Source organism: Chanodichthys erythropterus, chromosome 10 (assembly GCF_024489055.1).
Source record: "Chanodichthys erythropterus isolate Z2021 chromosome 10, ASM2448905v1, whole genome shotgun sequence".
In the NCBI taxonomy this organism is placed as follows: domain Eukaryota; kingdom Metazoa; phylum Chordata; class Actinopteri; order Cypriniformes; family Xenocyprididae; genus Chanodichthys; species Chanodichthys erythropterus.
Window position 1 is genome coordinate 11,687,952 of NC_090230.1, and position 22,049 is coordinate 11,710,000.

The 22,049-nt window shown below is 34.3% G+C and overlaps 1 protein-coding gene across 1 annotated transcript in view; it reads left to right on the forward strand.

The window, feature by feature from the left end:
* gpc5b (glypican 5b) overlaps positions 1-18,031 on the forward strand; it is a 51,176-nt gene extending 33,145 nt beyond the window's left edge. Inside the window, exons 8-9 of the mRNA XM_067398611.1 lie at positions 2,028-2,163; positions 17,362-18,031. Coding sequence (XP_067254712.1) covers positions 2,028-2,163; positions 17,362-17,552 — 327 coding nt within the window. The 3' untranslated portion in view covers positions 17,553-18,031. The remainder of the gene's footprint in view (positions 1-2,027; positions 2,164-17,361) is intronic.
* The last annotated feature ends 4,018 nt before the right edge of the window (positions 18,032-22,049 follow it).

Below are 22,049 nucleotides of genomic sequence, written 5' to 3' on the forward strand. Positions count from 1 at the left end.
AATCACAAATGAAATGGCTGTATTGGCCTTTGGACCTTTTGACACTTCAAAATCTTTAAAATACCTTAATATGTAGCAAAATATAATTAAAACCTTTTGGATTCAATAAAAGATATCTAGTTGTACTACCTTACATACTATGGATGTCATATCTTTGTTTTTTATTATTATTAAGGCCTTTGGACAAAAAAAAAAAAAAAAAATGACTCGTCAAGTATATATAATTCTATAACTTATTATAAACAATAAAAATGTTCATAATAATGTGAAATAGTAATGTTGCATGGCCTAAACTTGTAGCACTTAAAATTATTAATTTTAATTGTTAGTGTTTTTTTTTTTTATTTACTAGACAAAATAGTAAAGAATTGTAATATTTACCATTTATCAGTTTTCAGCCATAACATGAAAATCATTATCGGTATCGACAGCAAGAAGAACTTTTTTGGTCATTTAGTTTCTGCTTCACACTTGGTCACACTTGGTAGCCACAGCTACAGTGAAATCTCATTGGTCCAAAATCTTGCGCTACTGAATATAAAAAAATGAGTTATTATCTGATTGGCTGTGATTGTGTCCTGGGTTCTATGAAGATGTTTTGCATTTATCTGTGTTAAAAACAAATTAGAAATTGAGACAGAATATGAAAGCAGAAACAATGGGGAGCCAGAAAATAACTCAGTTAAGATGTTATGAATTATGCACTTCTGCAATTCCCAGAGCTGTTTTTCTAAACAGTTCTGAAATGCCTCGCAACTGCACATGTTTAATATTCTCTCGCTGTGAAAATGGAATTTGCACTTGAGTGAATCCATGTTTAGTGTGCTGGAATGCTGCTGTTATGAGCCTTGACTTCTTGCCTGGAAGCCTTTGTTGGAACACATGGGGCTATTTGGACTTGATGGGAGATCTCGACTCACTTACCCGCTTCAGTCGGAGTCATTTCAGAAAAATTCCACTATTACAGCTTGTGAATTTGAGAACAGAGCTTCTGTAGTTGTTATGGTGTACCAGCTGGAGTTTGTATCAGGTTGGACATTCCCTAGACAGAATGAAAAGGATGCAGTAACAAACACCATTAAGGCTAATAATTTCTAATTTGTCATTTTGAAACATTACATAAAAGTAGTAGTTTACAAATTCTCAATCAACTTCGATCTCAGACAGGTTTGTTAAATAGTTCTAAATCACTCTAATCAGGTAATCTCTATTCAGTTTTCGAAAAATATGTGTTGTTTTCATGCCTTTTGCACGACACCTTTTCATGCTTTTCATCTTCAGAAAGATCTTTCTTCCTCCCCATATTGCATGAAAACTGTGACTTGCTTAAAGGGGTGGTTGATTATGATTTCACTTTTTTTAACTTTAGTTAGTGTGTAATGTTACTGATTGAGCATAAAAACATCTGACAGTTACAATGAGCTTACCCTAAAATTTACATAAACCCTGTCCCTGAGAACACGCAACAAAGGCGGTGAGGCCATGTTGGGCTGCTTTAAAGAAGAGTTGTTGTAGTAGATTTTACGCCGGACTGCTTCACAAACGAGGGTCAATTCAACGCTGAATTTGCACAAAAGATCAACATGACGGCACATGCTAGTCGATGAGTTGAATCAACTCCACAGCAACTACATAAATTTATCCACCAACCATTCAGAATCGTCCAGATGCATTCTAAAAGTGAGTTTCTCCATCAGTGTCCGACTCCGGTTTGAACACTGTAATTTTGACTATCGTCATTTTGGCTGCGTGAGATTCTCCAGCTTTGTTGTTGTTGTTGAGCAATCAAAGCATGAGCTGTTAAAGCTCCACCCTCTTCTGGAAAGGGGGCTGGGAGCAGCAGCTCATTTGCATTTAAAGGGACACATAAATAAAACAAGTAAAAAATAGTTGTAATATTTTTGGACACTTAGGCATAAATATGAACAATTTAATTATCTCAGACAATTAAACTTGTTGTGATGGAATCCCATAAGAATGTGTGTCTGATGTCAGAGTGGTCCTCTGTCCTGTGATTTATGTTACAGGAGATGTGGGGTGAGACTGGTTTAGGAACAGATGGTCGTGAAGATGTCGAGACCAGCGGCAGCGACATGGCAGAAGGAAGCGGCGAGTGCGATGATGAAGACGGCTGTCAAGGATCGGGCCGTGGTGACGAGACAGGTGAGTTCGCTCGTCCTCTGCATCTGCGGCTCAAAGCCAACTGTCTCTCTGCATTTACTTGATCTACAGGTCCCAGGAGAGGACGTTGTCCCCATGTTGCTAAGAAACCCAGAGCCATTTACTGTCTTGTGTTTGTTTTAGGAGGTCAGTTTCTTCTTGTTATTTACAGTGCCGATCACAACAAGGCTATTATAAGCATAAATCTAAACAAACTTGAATGAGGTTTATGTTAAAAACTATTTTTAAAAAATCTCAATGTAATAAGAAAATGACAACTTTTTTTCTTTTTGGCATAAATCAAAGCAAAAGTGAATGAGGTTTACATATCAATAAAAAATCCCAATGTGGTTAGTAAAATAAACTTGATTTTTCTTGTTTTGAGGATAAATCAAAGCAAATCTTAATGAGCTTTATGTTTAAAAACAAAATAAATAAAAACCCTAATTCAAGAAATATTCTTTGAAAACAAGAAACAAGTCTTGTCTTATGAAAGTTTGCTTCTCGAGTAAGTTTAAAACCACTGAGGTCATTTTGAGTTTATCATACTATTTGTATAATTTTTTTTTTTCATTGAAAACAAATCCTTCATAGCAAAATATTATGCTTAAGATGTATCTAGTTTAATGGAAGAGTACTGTTCTTAGGTTTGTGCTCTGCTCCACTAGTACGCTGGATTCACTCAGGGGTTGGACTAAATAATGGATTTCACCCTATAATAGATGAATAGAATTGTGTGTAGCAAGTTATTGCACCATTTTTCAAGGAACACCCGCTGTTCTTTTACTCTGTTGCTCAGAGTCCAGCCTCGGTGCTGCTTCTATGAGGTCATGCATCTTTGTCCATTACTCTCAAATACATTTCCGAATAGCATCCCTGCTCTAAAATATCCAGCTTTATATTTGTTGAGTCTAGGTAACAAAGCGCTGGCTGAGGCTGTGCTTTTGGGACATTATCCCACAAAATCATCCTCAGACTTTAATTAAATGTATTTCTTTAATACATGGGCACTATTGACTTTAGAATTTTTTGAAAATATGCTCATATTCCCCTATGTATGAATGTTAAATATGTTATTTTGTATTTATAAAATATTTATTCATAAATAAAATTACTTATTTGTTTATAAATAAAATGTATTTATTTATTTATTTATTTATAAATAATAGTATTTATTAAAATTATGAATACAAATAAATACAATTACTTATTTATAAATAAAAAATATTTATTCATTGATTTCTAAATGTATTTATCAATAAAATATTTATTTATAAAATTGTTTATTTCTTTATTTATAAAAACTATTTATTTATAATTTTACCTATTATTTTCACCACATCTCAAATTATGTATCCCTAAATTATACATCCCTCTTATTTTGTTAAAATTTGTTTACATGGCTAATTTCATAGCATTTTTTGTATCCTAAATATACACAAATAAATAATCTTTTCACATTTTTATTGGCATAATTTGACAAAATTACAGCTTAATTTACACATTTTGATAGTTTTTCTTTTGAAATGTAAAATTTATTTGATTAAGATATTTTTAGTATGTTGTTTTTTTTTCGTTGTTTGTTTGTTTGTTTTGTTTTTTTAACTCATGACAGGAGTTTGGGAAACCTTTGTTTGGATTTATAACAATGTAATTTATATTTTTATGATGGATTTTCATAGTTTAAGTTTGTAAGTCTGGGTCTGGGAAAGAGAAAATCCATAGTCTTTAAATAGTAAAACTTTTTTTTTTTTTTTTTGTACCTGGATATAAAAGTTGCTTTAGTTGAAGAAAGAACAACTACCATATTTGTTCCAGTCTGGCACCAAACCCCTTGATCATCTTTCGATTTCATGCCAAAATGAAGAAGTGATCCAACAAATGTCTTTCTCCCATCACCTATGCTGACAGTTTTTCAACAAGAGCTGTCGAGAACGAATTACAGTTGGTGACAAATTGACAAAAGTTACCATTACACTGTTATGAAGGTAGCTTCACTTTTAGTGATTTTTAATGTATTTTTCTTTTCCCAAAACCCAATGGAATGAATTTCTGGCTTGACCATTTTAAATCCCTCAAATCCCTTGTGTTGATGAAAAAACGGATTGCTGAATGACAGCCCGTCTCATCCGGGGTCACGGAGGTATAGTTTCCCTTACAGCGACCACAGAGCTGGTCATAATCAATCAATTATTCATTTTGCAGGAAACGGTTCATTAACGGAGACCAGGGCGTTATGATACCCACCGCTCTGTCTCTCTTGTCTTTCTCTTCATGCTTGGCGTCTCTGTCCTATGATACTGTGATAAGCACACAGACAAGACCTGCCATTTGCATTGTTTGTTTTCGTCAAGCGTGCCTCGTCGTAATTGACCGTGACTACGACACACACAAATAAGCACTGCTGCAGTTGTGCCCCACCTCGGATGGATGGAGACCAAAGTCGAGGTCTGTTTTCTGGTGTGCTTCCGAAAATGGGACAGGAATGATATTTTTTTTTGAATGCACTTCCTCTGAGGTCCATATAATTCCTCATTGATTGTTTCCTGCTGAACCCCAGAGATTCAGATCTGAGATGTTTGCAGTCACTGTCTGCATCAATAATTCTAATACAGTTTGGTGATGATAGAAACTGAAGCTTTCTTACCGTTTCTTTTGTTTAAACACAAGGCCTGTTTTCTTGAGCCATTTGCCTGGTTACACACAAAATCATTATTTTTGAAGTCAAGGTGGGATTTGTCTTTGAATCTGTGGTACTTTAGATGGTCAGCAAACATCAAAATTATCTTATACAGTCTAACATAATTTTAAACACTATATTTTAATATCATTTATTTTTTAAAATGTATTAGATTTAATTTTATTATGTAATATTGTTAAAAATGTTGTTTTGAATGGTTTTAGTTGGAGTATAGCATGTAACACTACAGGACGTACCACAGGGCCGTGGCTTCAAATGCCCCTTTGCTACAAGTTTATCTGTTTTCTTGTTTATTTATTCCACTTTTGTCCCAGTTTTGTCCTTTTTTGTCCGTCAGTAGACCTCTGACTCTGCAGTGCGCGAGGGGAATGTGGTATTTAAAATGTAACTCTATCCATTTGTTTATGGAACCAGAGTTTGATAAGCACTTGCTGAGGCTATAGCCTCCAGCCAAATGAAACGAAATCTCGCAACACCAGTGTGTGTGTGTGTGTGTGTGTGTGTGTGTGTGTTTACTGTTTGTGTCCCCACATCTGCAGTGCGTGAATTTGCAGTTTGTATTACCTGATAGCCAGAATGTAGAAAACATGGCCATTAAAACTCAAGCTACAAAGTATTTATTTGATTTTTTGTTTGTTTGTTCGTTTTTGCATCTCAAAGAGTGGTACTCAGAGTGCCCACATATATTATGTGACATGACATACTAAATTTACGGTCCCACTTTATATTAGGTGGCCTTAAGTACTATGTACTTATATTTAAATTAAAGGTGCCCTAGAACCAGTTTTTACAAGATGTAATATAAGTCTAAGGTGTCCCCTGAATGTGTCTGTGAAGTTTCAGCTCAAAATACCCAATAGATTTTTTTAATTAATTTTTTTAACTGCCTATTTTGGGGCATCATTAACTATGCACCGATTCAGGCTGCGGCCCCTTTAAATTCACACACGATGGTAACTTTAACCACATTTAACAGTACATTAGCAACATGCTAACGAAACATTTAGAAAGACAATTTACAAATATCACTAAAAATATCATGATATCATGGATCATGTCAGTTATTATTGGTCCATCTGCCATTTTTCGCTGTTGTTCTTGCTTGCTTACCTAGTCTGATGATTCAGCTGTGCACAGATCCAGATGTTAATACTGGCTGCCCTTGTGTAATGCCTTTAACATGGGCTGACATATGCAAATATTGGGGGCGTACATATTAATGATCCCGACTGTTTACTTAACAGTGTTACGTAACGGTGTTATGTTGAGATTCACCTGTACTTCGGAGGTCTTTTAAACAAATGAGATTTATATAAGGAGGAGGAAACAATGGAGTTTGAGACTCACTGTATGTCATTTCCATGTACTGAACTCTTATTTACAATTTCACTTCCCTTACACCTTAACCCACCCTTAAACCTGCCCATACCACCAATCCTGTCCCTAACTTTACCCATATCCCAGCTCAATAGCAGCAAAAGTGTTTTGCAATACAATATGAACTACGGCTGCCCCCTAATACTTGACTAACCGTTAGTTAACGAGAAGAGGCTTAGTCAACCAAAATTTTGTTAGTCGCATAGTCGCAGGGAAAAAAATCCACTGGAAGTAGAGAAGTCACACAGTCTGTGACGGACAGATCGTTAACAGCTGGTCTAAGTGGTAAATACAGTACATTGGGCAGTACATCCAAACACTCCCCTATCATCCATCGACCTCAAATATGGATTATCATCTGAAACATGACATGTCAGTAGAAGCAACTTTACATGGCTGCTCACTTTAATCTATAGAAACCAATAGAATAATTTTATCTATAGAAACCAAAATGTCTACTTTTAAATTAACCAATTCAAATGGAAAACAAATTTTCTCAGATTATGTAATCCGTATGGAACGTGCATACTCTATATAGGCGCATCCACTACTGCGGAGATGATGAGTCAAGCATCGTCAGCTTCATCACTGCAGCCGACAATAGGAAAACACTAGTTTATCAATTAATTATTAAAAAGTTAAAGCAGTCTCCTTGCTGTTTTTCCCAGACACTTTCAAAATCATTACTTCTGCCGGTGTGCTGTGGCAAGCTTTGTGCGCTTAAGCGCTGATTAGGCTATGTAAGCATTAAAGGCTCTTTATTATGATTGATATGGTTTATTAATAGCGTATAAATGTGTGATTAGTCGCCTAATCACTTAAAATGAACGACTACTAGTCAACCAGAAAAATCTTTAGTCGAGGGCAGCCCTAATCTGAACACAATAAGTACATTGTACTTTTTTAATTTACGTACATAGTATTTAAGGCCACCTAATATAAATCAGCCCAAATTTACTAATGTATACAGTCAAACCTAAATTTATTCAGACACCTTTCATTCACCAACATTACATTCATTAATACAGTTTATTCATTATAGTTAAAAAAAAAAAAAAATGGTAATAAAATATGACAAGATTTAAGAGTTAAACGGTGTCAGAAAAAAATCATCTTAATTATGTAAGATAACACTTAAGCAAAATATGGTCAGGTCAAAGTGTCTGAATAATTTTTGGTCCCAAATTTTTTATCAATTTTACTGGTAGTCCACTGTATGAATAATTTTTGGGTATAATTAATCACAGTTTACTTTATTTTGCTATCCTCACATACATAAATGAACTATAGTGTCCTGCACCCACAAGTAAAAATACATCAAAAATATAAAAAATGTCTGAATAATTTTTGGTTTGACTGTATTATGTTTAACACATTTATTAGACCACCTGTCATAATAAAGTTTAAAAAACAAATATTTTAGGAATCTGTCAAATACTTGTTTAAAACTAAAAAATGTATTGTCATTTATTAGGCAAACAACAAACTGAAATACTAAAAATAATATATATATTATTTTGTATGGCCTCCGTTGGCCTTGATAACAGCTTGCATTCTTGCTGGCATTGTTTTTATGTACTTTTCTACTGTCTCTTTTGTTATTGACTTCCAAATAGTTTTTAGTTATTCCCAAAGACTTGCTTTTGATGAAACTTTTGTGCGATCCATCTTTGAATCCATTAAATCCCAACAATAATTCTATTTTAGCATTAGAAACACTACTGCGACTAAAGAGTTTACACATACTGGTGTGGATTAACCATTACAGAATCATAAATAAATGATTTTAGACCACATTACTACTTTAGCAATGCAGGATCACTGGTTAGGGTTGAAATTTTAGGACAATAACCAAAAGGTTGTAGGCTTGCGTCTTGCCAGGGGGGATCCATGAAATTTTACCATTGCGCCCTTGAGCAAAACACACAATCCCAGGTTTCTCCAGTGGGACTCTCCTTGTAATAAGTCTACTGTATGTTGCTTAACAGGCCGAGTCGTGTGGCAATAAAAGAGTCAAAGCCAAAATGAAGGTCTCTGATTGTTCTGGCCACTAGACCGTCCTCCATTCTCTCCAGCTTTCCTTTGATTAATTAAGTGACATCTACACCCTCGCTATTGAATCGCTGTTGTTGAGAGTGAGCGAAGGCTCATTACTCAATCTGCCAACTCAAGAGCTCAGTGAAGAAGATCACTCCAGCTTAATATATCAATTAATGCCATTAATGTGCAAGGATGAATTACAAAAGAGAGTGCGTGTTTGCTTTCTGCAGCGGTCTGGGTTAGTGTTACATTTAAGCGGGTGTGTGTTGGGTCTTCTGCCGCAATTGTCTCTTGGGAATCGTGGCTTGGGTAATGAAGGACTCATTACTGATTCAAGAAGGAACCCGAGAGATACCTTTACACCCCCAACCTCAAGCCTCAAGTGAAGGTCAAACAATACCAGAGGGTGCATGTGTGTGTGTGTATGTGTGACCCAAATTTGTCTTCTATGCAAATGATCTTCACTTTTAGCACGACAATGTGCAATTCAACTCATTTTAATTCCATAATATGAGTGAAAAGGGATGTTTGAGTGAAAAAAAATGTAGGCTGGATTTAATTTGATATATTAGGAATTGATTGGGTCACAAAAAGTCAACGTTAAATGCCAGAACTGACATTAGAAGAAAAATATTCATGATATCAGGTTCATTAATTTATTCATTTATTTATTTTCTCAGACAGTGCCCTCGGGTAGTATTTATAACTAAATATTATTTATTGTATATTTTAGAATTTCTGTCATATGTGTGTATGTGTATATGTATGTGTGTGTGTGTAGATATATATATAGACATGACCTATAAATATATATACAAATATATATATATATATATATATATATAGACATGACCTATAAATATATATACAAATATATATATATATATTAGTAAAATTGTAAGTCATGTCACATCATTACAAAAGGAAAGTCATTTTAGAGGCAGGGAAATTTATTGCGTTTTGGTAAAATATTACAAATACATTTTTTTATTTAAAATAATGTGTGCCGATAAATCGTTCACAAGAGACTGGAAATGTAAATTGTCGGTTTTGATTTCACGTTGACTAAAAGATCAAATTGTTTGTGTGCATTGCAATAATTCATCATTTTGTCTCATAAAAATGGCATAAATGAAAACACCTACACCAATCCGTACAGGTCCTGGATGAATTGCTAAGAAAAAAAAAAACATGTTTAAAAAACCAAGACCGTTGTTTGTTTGGCACATACCGGCGGTTGCACTCATGTTACTGCATTGGCACTCATGCGTGTCTGGGTTCGTAATTATCAGATTATTTTCCCAGCATCAGACATTGGAGCGGACATGCTCTGACAGCTTGGTAAACTCTGATTAAGGTGACCTCATCTCCTGCGAATGTGCCGTTGTCTGTTTCTCAACACCTGCTTCTTGTTTTTTCAGTAAATCCATTTTTTTATATGTTACAATCACAAACAGGATTTTTTAGAAGTAGATGTCAGTGTGGCTAATGCTAACATAATTTCCGATCCACTGGCTTTCCTCCCCCTTCCCCCAGCAACACAGATGGTGAAGAGGGGAGAAAGATTAGATTGACTCCCAAAGGTAAAACCACTTTCAACCTCCAGCTGTAGGAGATATTGCAGACGTTGTGTCTGATAGAGTAAGTTTGCTTACCTTTAACCCTGCCCTTAATAAAAATGTTTTTCCTTTGACATGGTGTTACAAATATCAATGATCAAGGTGTATTAAATCAGGCTTGTGTTTTTATCGGTTATAGTTAGTGGTGCTAGACATAGTTTCCCGCCTAACAGTTTAATGCGGGAAACTACATAAGTGCATTAGCTACATGGATCAGCCTAAAAAAAAGGACAATTTGAGCTAAATTTATGATACCATTGTCAGTAGATTTTATTCTGGAATTGAAATATATTATTTGAACCTAATCTTGACCAACAGTTTTGGAGATTTTTTTTTATTTTTCCATTCAGGAACTTGCATGATTGTAAATAGCAACTCTGAGGTGATTTCAAGATGGCCGCCGAGCTGACTTGCCTTAAAACTGCTTGAATGTAAAATATATTTATGTATTAACCATTTTAGCATTTTTTACTGATGCTCTGAACACTCTTTGGTATGTGAACATCATTTTATATACTCTGAAAGCAGAATTTCTAGTGTCCGGCTGCAGAAGCTATGCACTTGGCATTGCTGGTAAGGGATCGAATTTCCACACCTGCTTTTCCCACCTCTGGTTTTAGAAAAAAACTAAACTAAATGAATGAGGTGTTTTGTATTCGTTCTCATAAACATCAATAGTATTAGAGACTGCCAAGTACCGCACATAATTATACCCACTTTGTGGGTGGACGAGTTAACAATAGTGCCCTGTCTGCTTTTAGACGTTATGTCTATCATGGAAAATTCATTATTAAACAACTGAATTTAATGCGGTAAAAAAATATGCAGAAAAACAAATTTAATGAAAGTCTAAATTAAATGTTTATTCAGTATTTAATGTAAAAAATGACTTTCAAAACACTAGTTCTTGGTTATTAGGTATTTATCAGTAAGTTTTTAAGCAGAAATATTAAACAACTGATAATAATAATAAATGTTCTTATATCAGCATATTAGAATGATTTCAAATGATTTTAGATTGAATTGAAGGATCATGTGACACTGAAGACTGAAGTGATGATGCTGAAAATTCAGCTTTGCCAGCACAGGAATAAATTATAGTGTAATATATAGTAAAATAGTAAGCTATTATTTTACATTGTAATAATATTTTACAATATTACTGTTTTTAGGAATTTTTCCACAATAAATATAGTCTGCTATGTTGTTGTCACATGTTTTGAGTTAAAAAAAAAATTAACATTTTGCACTAAAAATGGAAAGTCAAGTCAAACTTTCCCAGCTAAAGTTCTGGCAAGGTTCTCTAAAAGTTATGAAAAAATGGTGTTTCAGTAAATACAGAGTTCTGTCAGAGTTCCTATGGCACAGGCTGATAGGTCCTTAACTCAGTCTGCTGCAATCACATCATCTATATCTGTAGGACACAGCTGATTGGTTCTTGTATCATTACCCAATGAGCTCACAGGCTCAACCTTCAAATACTTGGTCAGCATTTGCTGTAGCAGCGCACTTTCAGAAACCCTCCATCTTCCCCAGCTCCACCTGTATAGTTCTGCTATGGGTAATTCATGTGTGCTATATTGTACAGCAGCAGCATGTCTTACTTGCTCACAGCAGTGTGTCGTGCATGTGTTAGCAGCAGCAAGCAATTATCAGTTGTTAATTGTTGAGATAAACTTGGACTCTATGTAAAAGTTGCAGAATCTTTGCAGAGTCTTTTGAAATGTAAAATAAGTTAGGTCAAGTAAAAGTCTTGTAAGTCTTGTAAACTTTCCTTTTTTTTTTTTCTCTTTCGTCATTGTTTCCCAGCTGGAAGTTGGCAAAACTAGGCCAAAGCAGGCCCGTTGCACACTTCACTGTCATGATAATGTATTCAGTCTGTTGGCTGTGTTCTGTGAGGCGTTCAGTACGGTGATCTCCACCACTCTCCTCCGTCTAGTTTCAGATCTCTGCCGTCTTGGGAGTTGCCATGTGACCTGTGGAGGCTTGTTCCTGCAACAGCTAGAGGTTCATGGGAAAGATTTAAAATGCAATCATTCTTCCTGTCATTTGTGGTCATGCTTCACCTGCGTATTTGATAGACAGGAGGTAACCTTGGTTTTATGGAGGCGTAATTATGCTTTTTGCCTTTGTCTTACGAATGAGTGGCCACATGTCAAAGCAATTACAAGTCTAGATATGTTGTGGTGTTAGTACATGTTGGCATTCAACAGCTCTATATACATATTTAATATCCATCTAATCAAAATTTTAAAGGTGAGATATAGCTATAAAAATGTCTGTCAGGTTTTTGACTTTCGACATAACATCTGGTCCACAGGCCAAGAACTGCCAACAAAGGAAGAGACCATCTGAGTATCACGTAATGACCAATCACATAAACTTGCGAAATACAGTAAATACCGTAAAATTATGAAAAAAAAAATATATAATTAAAATATATATTTTAATTATAATATATTTTAAATTGTAATTTATTCCTGTGATGGCAAAGCTGAATTTTCAGCATCATTACTTCAGTCTTCAGTCAGTGTCACATGATTCTTCAGAAATCATTCTTCAGTCAATTTTCAGGATTTTTGAATAGAAAGTTCAAATTAAGCGCTAGGAAATAGATTTTTGTGTGTGTGTGTGTGTGTGTGTGTGTGTGTGTGTGTGTGTGTGTGTGTGTGTGTGTGTGTGTGTGTGTGTGTGTGTGTGTGTGTGTGTGTGTGTGTGTGTGTGTGTGTGTGTGTGTGTGTGTGTGTGTGTGTGTGTGTGTGTGTGTGTGTGTGTGCTCTTTAAAGTATTTCTTAATTATTAGTTATTTAAATCTTGATCCCAAACTTGAATGGTAGTGTCCTTTTTTATTTATTTATTTAAAAAAAATGTAGTATTTTACTTTTTTCTTCCCTTATGTATTTAAGTAATTTTTCACCATTACACCAGAGATAACTTTTATGTTCAGAGATGACTTATATGTTTTTGGATTCTGAACTACTAAAATAAATCAACTTATGTACACAGTTGTATCTAATACTGTATAAATTTATCTCACTATTCTAAAAGTGAATATTTTTATATTACCAGTGAATTTATGTTGAAAATAAAGTAGTATTATTTTATTGTTTAGTTTATTTTTAAAATTAATTAGTAATTTACTGTATATATTATAAATATGTAATTTATATTTCTACCAGAAAGACCCGGGGAGGTAAGATAACGTGACTTTTAATATTTATTAACAGTCAGCAAGCAAAATATTGTAAGAAAGTTCTTTGGCGTAGGCCCCGTCCATAGCTCAGATCCTAAAGGGTTGCGGACTCTGAATTTCCTGCCTGAAGATGAAGGCAGGTGCGTAGTCGACCCCCCCGGAGGTATGGACAAGGACCATTCTGGTGGTGGTGAGGAGGATGGAGGTGAAGGTTGGCGTCAGCATCTGGAACTCAAACATGTGTCAGCAATCTTATATACTCCAAGTGTAAGATAATGATTGGTTAGATCTAAACTAATAGGTGACGTAACATTGAGTCTTCCTGGCAGAACTTACGCTAGAGCTTTAATTTTTTATTTTATTTTTATTTATAAATTAAACATTTTGTACAGTACAGTCCAAAAGTTTGGAACCACTAAGATTTTTAATGTTTTTAAAAGAAGTTTCTGCTCACCAAGGCTACATTTATTTAATTAAAAATACAGTAAAAACAGTAATATTGTGAAATATATTTGACAAAGTAATTTATTCCTGTGATGGCAAAGCTGAATTTTCAGCATCGTTACTCCAGTCTTCAGTGTCACATGATCCTTCAGAAATCATTCTGATATGCTGATCAAGAAACATTTAATGTGTACAATTGTACAAAATATTTGTGTACAATATTTTTTTCAGGATTATTTGATGAATAGAAAGTTCAAAAGAACAGTGTTTATCTGAAATCTAATCTTTTGTAACATTATAAATGTCTTTACTGCCACTTTTGATTGATTTAACGCATCCTTGCTGAATAAAAGTATTCATTTCTTTAATTTCTTTTCAAAAAAATAAAAATTCTTACTGACCCCAAACTTTTGAATGGTAGTGTATAATTCTACAGAAGCTTTGTATTTCAGATAAATGCTGTTCTTTTGAACTTTCTATTCATCAAGGAATCCTGAAAAAAAAAAGTACACAACTGTTTTCAACATTGAAAATAATCATAAATGTTTATTGAGCAGCAAATCAGCATATTAGAATGATTTCTGAAGGATCATGTGACACTGAAGACTGGAGTAACGATGCTGAAAATTCAGCTTTGCATCACAGGAATAAATTACTTTGTCAAATATATTTAAATAGTACACAGTTATTTCAAATTGTAATAATATTTCACAATATTACTGTATTTTTAATTAAATAAATGTAGCCTTGGTGAGCAGACGAAACTTCTTTTAAAAACATTAAAAATCTTAGTGGTTCCAAATTTTTGGACTGTACTGTTTATTATGCATATTTATTTAAATATGCATAATATACTTTATGTATTAATATTTTCATTAATATTTGTATTCATAAATAAAACATTTTATGTATTTAGAAATATTTATTACATTTATATTTTTATGTTATATTATTATTTTCATTTATTTATTTATTTTATATATTTATAGTAGCATTGCCTTAAGCTTATAGCTGATTGGTCAAACATTCTAGAGAATGTTCTCGGGTAACATACTGCTTCAGAATTATCAATTTTTCTATATTCAAACAAATTATTATATCATTGAATCATGTAAATACATTCATGTTCTCTAAAAACCATAAGCACCATAGCAGCTTGCCAATGCTGTGTGCTGCAGAAACGGAAATACAATATGCTAAATAAGTCAATTCTCCAACAATTCTCACATTCAGCGTCAGCAGGAATCCTCAGTTTCACACGACTACTGCATATTTAGCATGATATTATACAGCATATGTGATCATTCCTACACATCTCTCCTGTCAATGCCAAGCAGCCCGCGGGCATACGCACTCTGGTCTGATACGAATTGGATCCATTTACCGTTTTAATTGCCATCAAGAGATCTCCGAACAGTGATTGTGAATAAATGAACCCTTTGTGTATTGTGCAAACAACACAATGGCTATTGTGTGAGAATCTCAGGTTGGATTTCATTGGGAAAAGGTGTGACTGTTGTTTTTGTCTCGCCCTGCCTTGTTGCGTCTGGGTCGAATTTGTTGCAAAATTAGGTAAATGGATGCCTCTGAAATATCAGACCGTGAATGTGTGTTTGTTTGTGCCGAGACATCCACACGTGAAGTCATTCGTTTGTGTCCGTACGGACGCTATGCATCATTTCATTGTGACACGTTAATGTGTTGCCGGCTGTTGGTTTGTTAGCGAGTGCAGCGGCTCTCGACTCGTAGGCTGGTGCTGATATATGGCCCTGCTCATCTGCTGCGCAATGCACATATGTTCAACCCAGAATATCATTGTGTGTGCGTAATGCATTTGTCACTGTAACCAAATCGGATTTGCTCTCAAAGTGGTGTTCCTATAGTTGAATGATTGATTTGTCATTGTGCACTCCTAAAAATAAAGGTTTCAAATGGGGGATTTCGCAGTGATGCCATAGAAGAACCTTATTTTGGTTCCTCAAAGTGTACAATTCTTAAAAGAACATTTTTTTTTTCTTAGTGTAAAGAACATTTTAATAAATAACCTTTTTTTCCCAGCTAACAAAATACGTTTTGCTAATGTTCCTGTTAAGTTATGAAAACATTATGTTCTCAGAATGTTAAAAATTTTTTTAAAGAATTTTAAATGTTTAAAAAATTAAATTTCTTAGTTATATAAACATTAGAGAAAACATGTGGGAATGTTTTATTTTATTATTTTGCTGACATTATGGGAAAGTTACTTTTGAATGTTCTGAACCATCTGAAACTAGAATGTTGTTTTTTTTTTTTTTGTTTTTTTTTAAGTTAGGTGAACATCCAACTAAAATGTTTCAGAAAAACATTCCATAAACGATATATAATTAATGTTTTTGTGTTTTCGTTAAAAACATTATAACGGATGTTCTATTAATGCAAGAATGTTTTTCATAACTTTTGAGAGAACCTTGCCAGAACGTTAGCCAAAGTTTTGTGTACAGTCACTGTTATCTGGGAAAGGTTCCATAGATGTTAAAGGCTCTTCCGGGAACAGAGATGCCAGTAAAGAGAGTACACTCTTAAAAATAAAGCATTGCCATAGAAGAACATCCCCAACCCAAGCCCAACCCCCCCCCCCCCTTTTTTTTTTTTTTTTTTTTTTTTGTTATCAAAAGAATCTTTCAGTCAATAGTTCTTAAAAGAACCAGTGTTTTCTCTGTGTGAAAACATTTAAAAAATCTAAAGAACCTTTTTCCCACTATAAAAAAAAAAAAAAAAAAAAAAAAATTGTGGAAAAGAAAGGTTCCATGAATGCGAAAGGTTCTTAATAGAGTTGTAGATGCCAATAAAGAACCTTACTAAAAATTTTCAGGCTGCCAAAACGCTATTGTCGTGTAAATAAATAGCCAAAATGCATAAATGGCCCCGTCATACACCCATCACAATGTGACGCTAGGCGCGACCCCAGTGTTTTTTGTTAGTTTCAGCCCGGCGCAGTTATCATTTTCACATCCAGCGCCACATTGTTAAAAAAGCAAATGCACTTGTGCCCGTGCTGGTCAAAAAAGAAGAAAAAAAAGAGGTGTGTTGCAGCGCATTGTTGGCGTATTGCTATTTTGAGGCAACTAAAAACGACTGCACCATTGACCAACAGAAACCTGGTCTAAAGTCAATGGCACAGTATTTGTTTTGTTATTTAAAGAGCGTGTTAGTAATATGCACCTATAGCGGGTGCACAACCCACGTACACTCTGCTTGTTACACACACAGAGACACAGCAGCACACAAACATGCCAGATATTAAAAATAAAAGTTCAGTCTTTCCGCATATTACACCCAAAACACACACATTACTCATTAAGAGACTAGGTACAACCCTTTTAGACCATGCGCCGGGCACGCCAACCATTTTTTCCATCGTTAAACCAGTAAAAGAGGATTCGGACATGCTCTAAGTGTACCTGCACCATGCACTTCAGACTAGGGCTGCACGATATATCGCATGTGATTGTCACACGCATTTTTTCAGTAAAGCCGGTTCCCTGATTACCGCTAAATCTCCATCACCTGCTTTCAAATGGAGCGCCATTTAATAGACAGAACCGTAATTCACTGAAAAGCCACACAATATCGCGTTCATATCGCAGATGAATCGCCTTCGATAATGAACGCGATATTGCGTGGCTTGTCAGTGAACTACGGCATTGTCTGATTGTTAAAATAGGGCCCTATACGTTTTCCGTTTTTAGTTGAAAAGAGTTTCATGTAAACATTCCCTTAAAGTGTTGAGCACTATCTTCTTTGAATGTGATATTTGCACCTAATTCTTGCACTTTTTCTTCCAACAGTGCTCACTAAAAAGGAAATCCATGTACGAATTCCACCACAAGGCGGCATGATCCCAATCCAACCCCCCAACTCCAACCCCAAATCGGACGTGTTCGTCAAAGGAGTCGCCCACATCCCAACCATCTCATCCGTCCTATTTCTTCCTCTTTTACCCATAATACAGCTCCTTCTGTGGCCCGATGGTGTCTGACGCACAATAGAAAAGACTGAACGATTCACGCATGCATTTGCACTAGGCCCTTAGAAATCTGCACATTCATCTACTGATCTCCTCTGATGCTCAGTAAGTTCTCATGCTCTCATGGCCCCCTCAGGATGCGGCCGTTCAAACACTGGTTATTTGTTTGCTCTGGCCTGTTTTAAAGGGTTTTATGTAGCTACTAAGTAGTGTAAGGAGACGCAAGTCATCTTTTATAGCGACACTATTTTGAATGTTCTTAAAAATATGGATTTATGATTACACTCGTCTGGTTTGGTACATTTTAGAGTAACATCACATGCTGAATTCATTTACACCTTCCTGCAGGAGTACTGGGAAGGCCGCCCATATATAAATATATATATATATTTTTTTTTTTTTTCTTTCTTTTTTATGTGTGAGTACTGTATTATTGTATGTGTGGATTATATTACAGAAAGAGCTATTTTAACTCTCCCTTTATCCGTATATCCGGGTGAAACTCAAAATGTGTATATTTTACACCAAATTCAGGATTTTTTTTCATTAAGAAAATGAAGCCACATATATATATATATATATATATATATATATATATATATATATATATATATATATATATATATATATATATATATATATATATATATATACAGTACAGTCCAAAAGTTTGGAACCACTAAGATTTTTAATGTTTTTAAAAGAAGTTTCGTCTGCTCACCAAGGCTACATTTATTTAATTAAAAATACAGTAAAAAACAGTAATATTGTGAAATATTATTACAATTTAAAATAACTGTGTACTATTTAAATATATTTGACAAAGTAATTTATTCCTGTGATGCAAAGCTGAATTTTCAGCATCGTTACTCCAGTCTTCAGTGTCACATGATCCTTCAGAAATCATTCTAATATGCTGATTTGCTGCTCAATAGACATTTGTGATTATTTTCAATGTTGAAAACAGTTGTGTACTTTTTTTTCAGGATTCCTTGATGAATAGAAAGTTCAAAAGAACAGCATTTATCTGAAATACAAAGCTTCTGTAGCATTATACACTACCGTTCAAAAGTTTGGGGTCAGTAAGAATTTTTATTTTTATTTTTTTGAAAAGAAATTAAAGAAATGAATACTTTTATTCAGCAAGGATGCATTAAATCAATCAAAAGTGGCAGTAAAGACATTTATAATGTTACAAAAGATTAGATTTCAGATAAACACTTCTTTTGAACTTTCTATTCATCAAATAATCCTGAAAAAAAATATTGTACACAAATATTTTGTACAATTGTACACATTAAATGTTTCTTGAGCAGCAGATCAGCATATCAGAATGATTTCTGAAGGATCATGTGACACTGAAGACTGGAGTAACGATGCTGAAAATTCAGCTTTGCCATCACAGGAATAAATTACTTTGTCAAATATATTCAAATAGAAAACAGTTATTTTAAATTGTAATAATATTTCACAATATAACTGTTTTTACTGTATTTTTAATTAAATAAATGTAGCCTTGGTGAGCAGAAAGTTCTTTTAAAAACATTAAAAATCTTAGTGGTTACAAACTTTTGGACTGTACTGTATATATATATATATATATATATATATATATATATATATATATATATATATATATATATATATATATATATATATAATTTTTTTTTTTTTTTTTTTTCATTGTTACATTTTTAAACATATTTGTGACCCTGGACCACAAAACCAGTTATAAGTCACACGGGTATATTTGTAGCAATAACCAACAATACACTGTATGGATCAAAACTATCCTTTTTTCTTTTATGCCAAAAATCATTAGGATATTAAGTAAAGATCATGTTCCGTGAAGATATTTTGTAAATTTCCTACCATAAATATATCAAAAATGTATTTTTGTGAGTGGAAATGCACTGCTAAGGACGATATTCTCAGTATTTGGATTTGATTTGCACCCTTAGATGCCAGATTTTCAAATAGTTCCTCTGCCAAATATTGTCCTATCCTAACAAATACACCAATGGAAAGCTTATTTATTCAGTTTTCAGGTGATGTATAAATCTCAATTTTCAAAAAATTGACCCTTATGACTGTTTTTGTGGTCTTGGGTCACATTTACGCTGTAATTCGTATTTCTATAATCTGAAAAAATAATAATAATAAATTGCATAAATTTTATTTTAACAGGAGAATGACCCAGTTTTTGTAAGATTGACCCACCTTCTTGAGAAATTGTAGGGCTTTTTTGTAAAAAGTCAAATTGTACATTTAACATATTTATACTGAAATCTATGTAAACAACGTGTGTATATGATAGTCAGATTGAGCATATAACCATTTAAAACAATTAAAATAGCTTTTGAGTAACTCATATGATAATGAAACACTTTATATTTAGAAGAAACTTCCATAACATTTAAAGCGTTTAAACCTTCTCCTAGATAAAAAATGTTCCTACATAGGCCTATAGTTCGCCATGACATCAGTCTTAAACTTTCAATAATGTCATTTTCCATGTAGCTCCGACTGCGCCGTGTGTCATTTGCTACTGTAAGTGCTCATACATAAATCGATCAATAAAATACCATATTTTCAAAGTATACACGTGTCTTTTTTTGATCTCTCTCCCTTTCGCGTTCTCATTCTTGCTCTTTGAAGTTGAAATCGTTTCTATTTTCGCACCTCACCGTCAACATCAAGCTCAGAGCTCGTCTTCATCTTGTCTGTGGGTTATATTATATTTTCCTGTTGCCAAGCCGATCTGAACCTGTTTTGTATCAATTACATAGCCTATTTTCTGACAGCATATTCCGTAATCTATAGCTGAGCGATGTTTGCAATAAACCAGTCACGCCCAGAATGCACAATTGAGTCTTCATGTCTTTCAGCAGACATGCTGTAATTTATGCTGCTTTTTTTAATTAGCCGTGTCTTATTATTTAGATGCCAATTAAGCTGTCACGAACATTTCCTGGTCTGCAGCCTCAGTGAAACCCTTCATTTTGCCGTTGCCACGTTTTAGTGCCAGCAAAGTGCATGGCAACTGTCATATAAATGCTGGGAAATTGGCTTTGAAACTGTTTTCGCTTAAGGTGAGTGCTTCATTATTCTCTTATGGTCAATGACTCACTTTCATTTTTCACCTGCGCGGCTATCAGATCAGATGGGCGTCGCGTTACAAAATGCACTTGTAGTTGTGAAAATAATTCTTCTTCTTTTTGCAGCTGTGTAACCACCATGTAATCGAAATAAACTCTCTCAACACAAACCCCAAGATTCTGAGTGCTCTTAATTAGACGTGTCTTGGCTGAAAAATAACAGGCTTTCGCAGCTGACTGTGTTCTCGGTTTCAGCCTGTAACCGATTCACTCTGTTAAATGATCACGTCCATTTAATTTCCCATCTGAAAATCAATTGCCATGCAGGATACATTCTGTTACAGACAGTAGCCAGGGAAGGCGGCAGGGGGCGTCTACTACCACCTGCAGGTGTCTTTACCCCATCCCTCCTCTTTTATACACAGGGCTGGACTTGTAATGTTGAGAGATCCGTTCAGAATTCGAACGAACGGATCATTTCAATGAATCGACTCAAATGATTCATCACATCAAAATATACCTCTAAAAGTTCTGTTTGTTAGATTTTCGTATATGAAACAAATATTTTTACTTAAATTACGATGTTTATTACTTATGATTTCTGTTTTTTTTATTATTATTATTATTTTTATATATATATTTTTTTTTTAAGCTTTTTAAATTTGATGCCCGGAAATTAGGTGTGCAGCTCACTAGGTTTTTAAAGACACAACATGTATGTCCAAGGTATTTTCCTAAACCAATTTTCTTTTATTTTAGCTCAACTTTTTGGCTGACGATTTTCAATGAACGGACAGATATCTATCTGTCTGTCTGTCTTTCTGTTGCTATCTATCTATCTATCTATCTATCTATCTATCTATCTATCTATCTATCTATCTATCTATCTATCTGTCTGTCTGTCTGTCTGTCTCTATCTATCTGTCTATCTATCTATCTATCTATATCTATCTATCTATGTCTTTCTGTCTCTACCTATCTATCTGTATGACTGTCTGTCTCTATCTATCTATCATCTATCTATGTATCTATCTATCTATCTGTCTGTCTGTCTGTCTGTCTGTCTCTATCTGTCTATCTATCTATATCTTTCTATCTATGTCTTTCTGTCTCTACCTATCTATGACTGTCTGTCTCTATCTATCTATCTATGTATCTATCTGTCTGTCTTTCTGTTGCTATCTATCTGTCTGTCTGTCTGTCTTTATCTATCTGTCTGTCTGTCTGTCTGTCTGTCTGTCTCTATCTGTCTGTCTTTCTGTCTCTATCTATCATCTATCTATCTATATCTATCTATCTATGTCTTTCTGTCTCTACCTATCTATCTGTATGACTGTCTGTCTCTATCTATATCTATCTATCTATCATCTATCTATTTATCTATCTGTCTGTCTGTATGTCTGTCTCTATC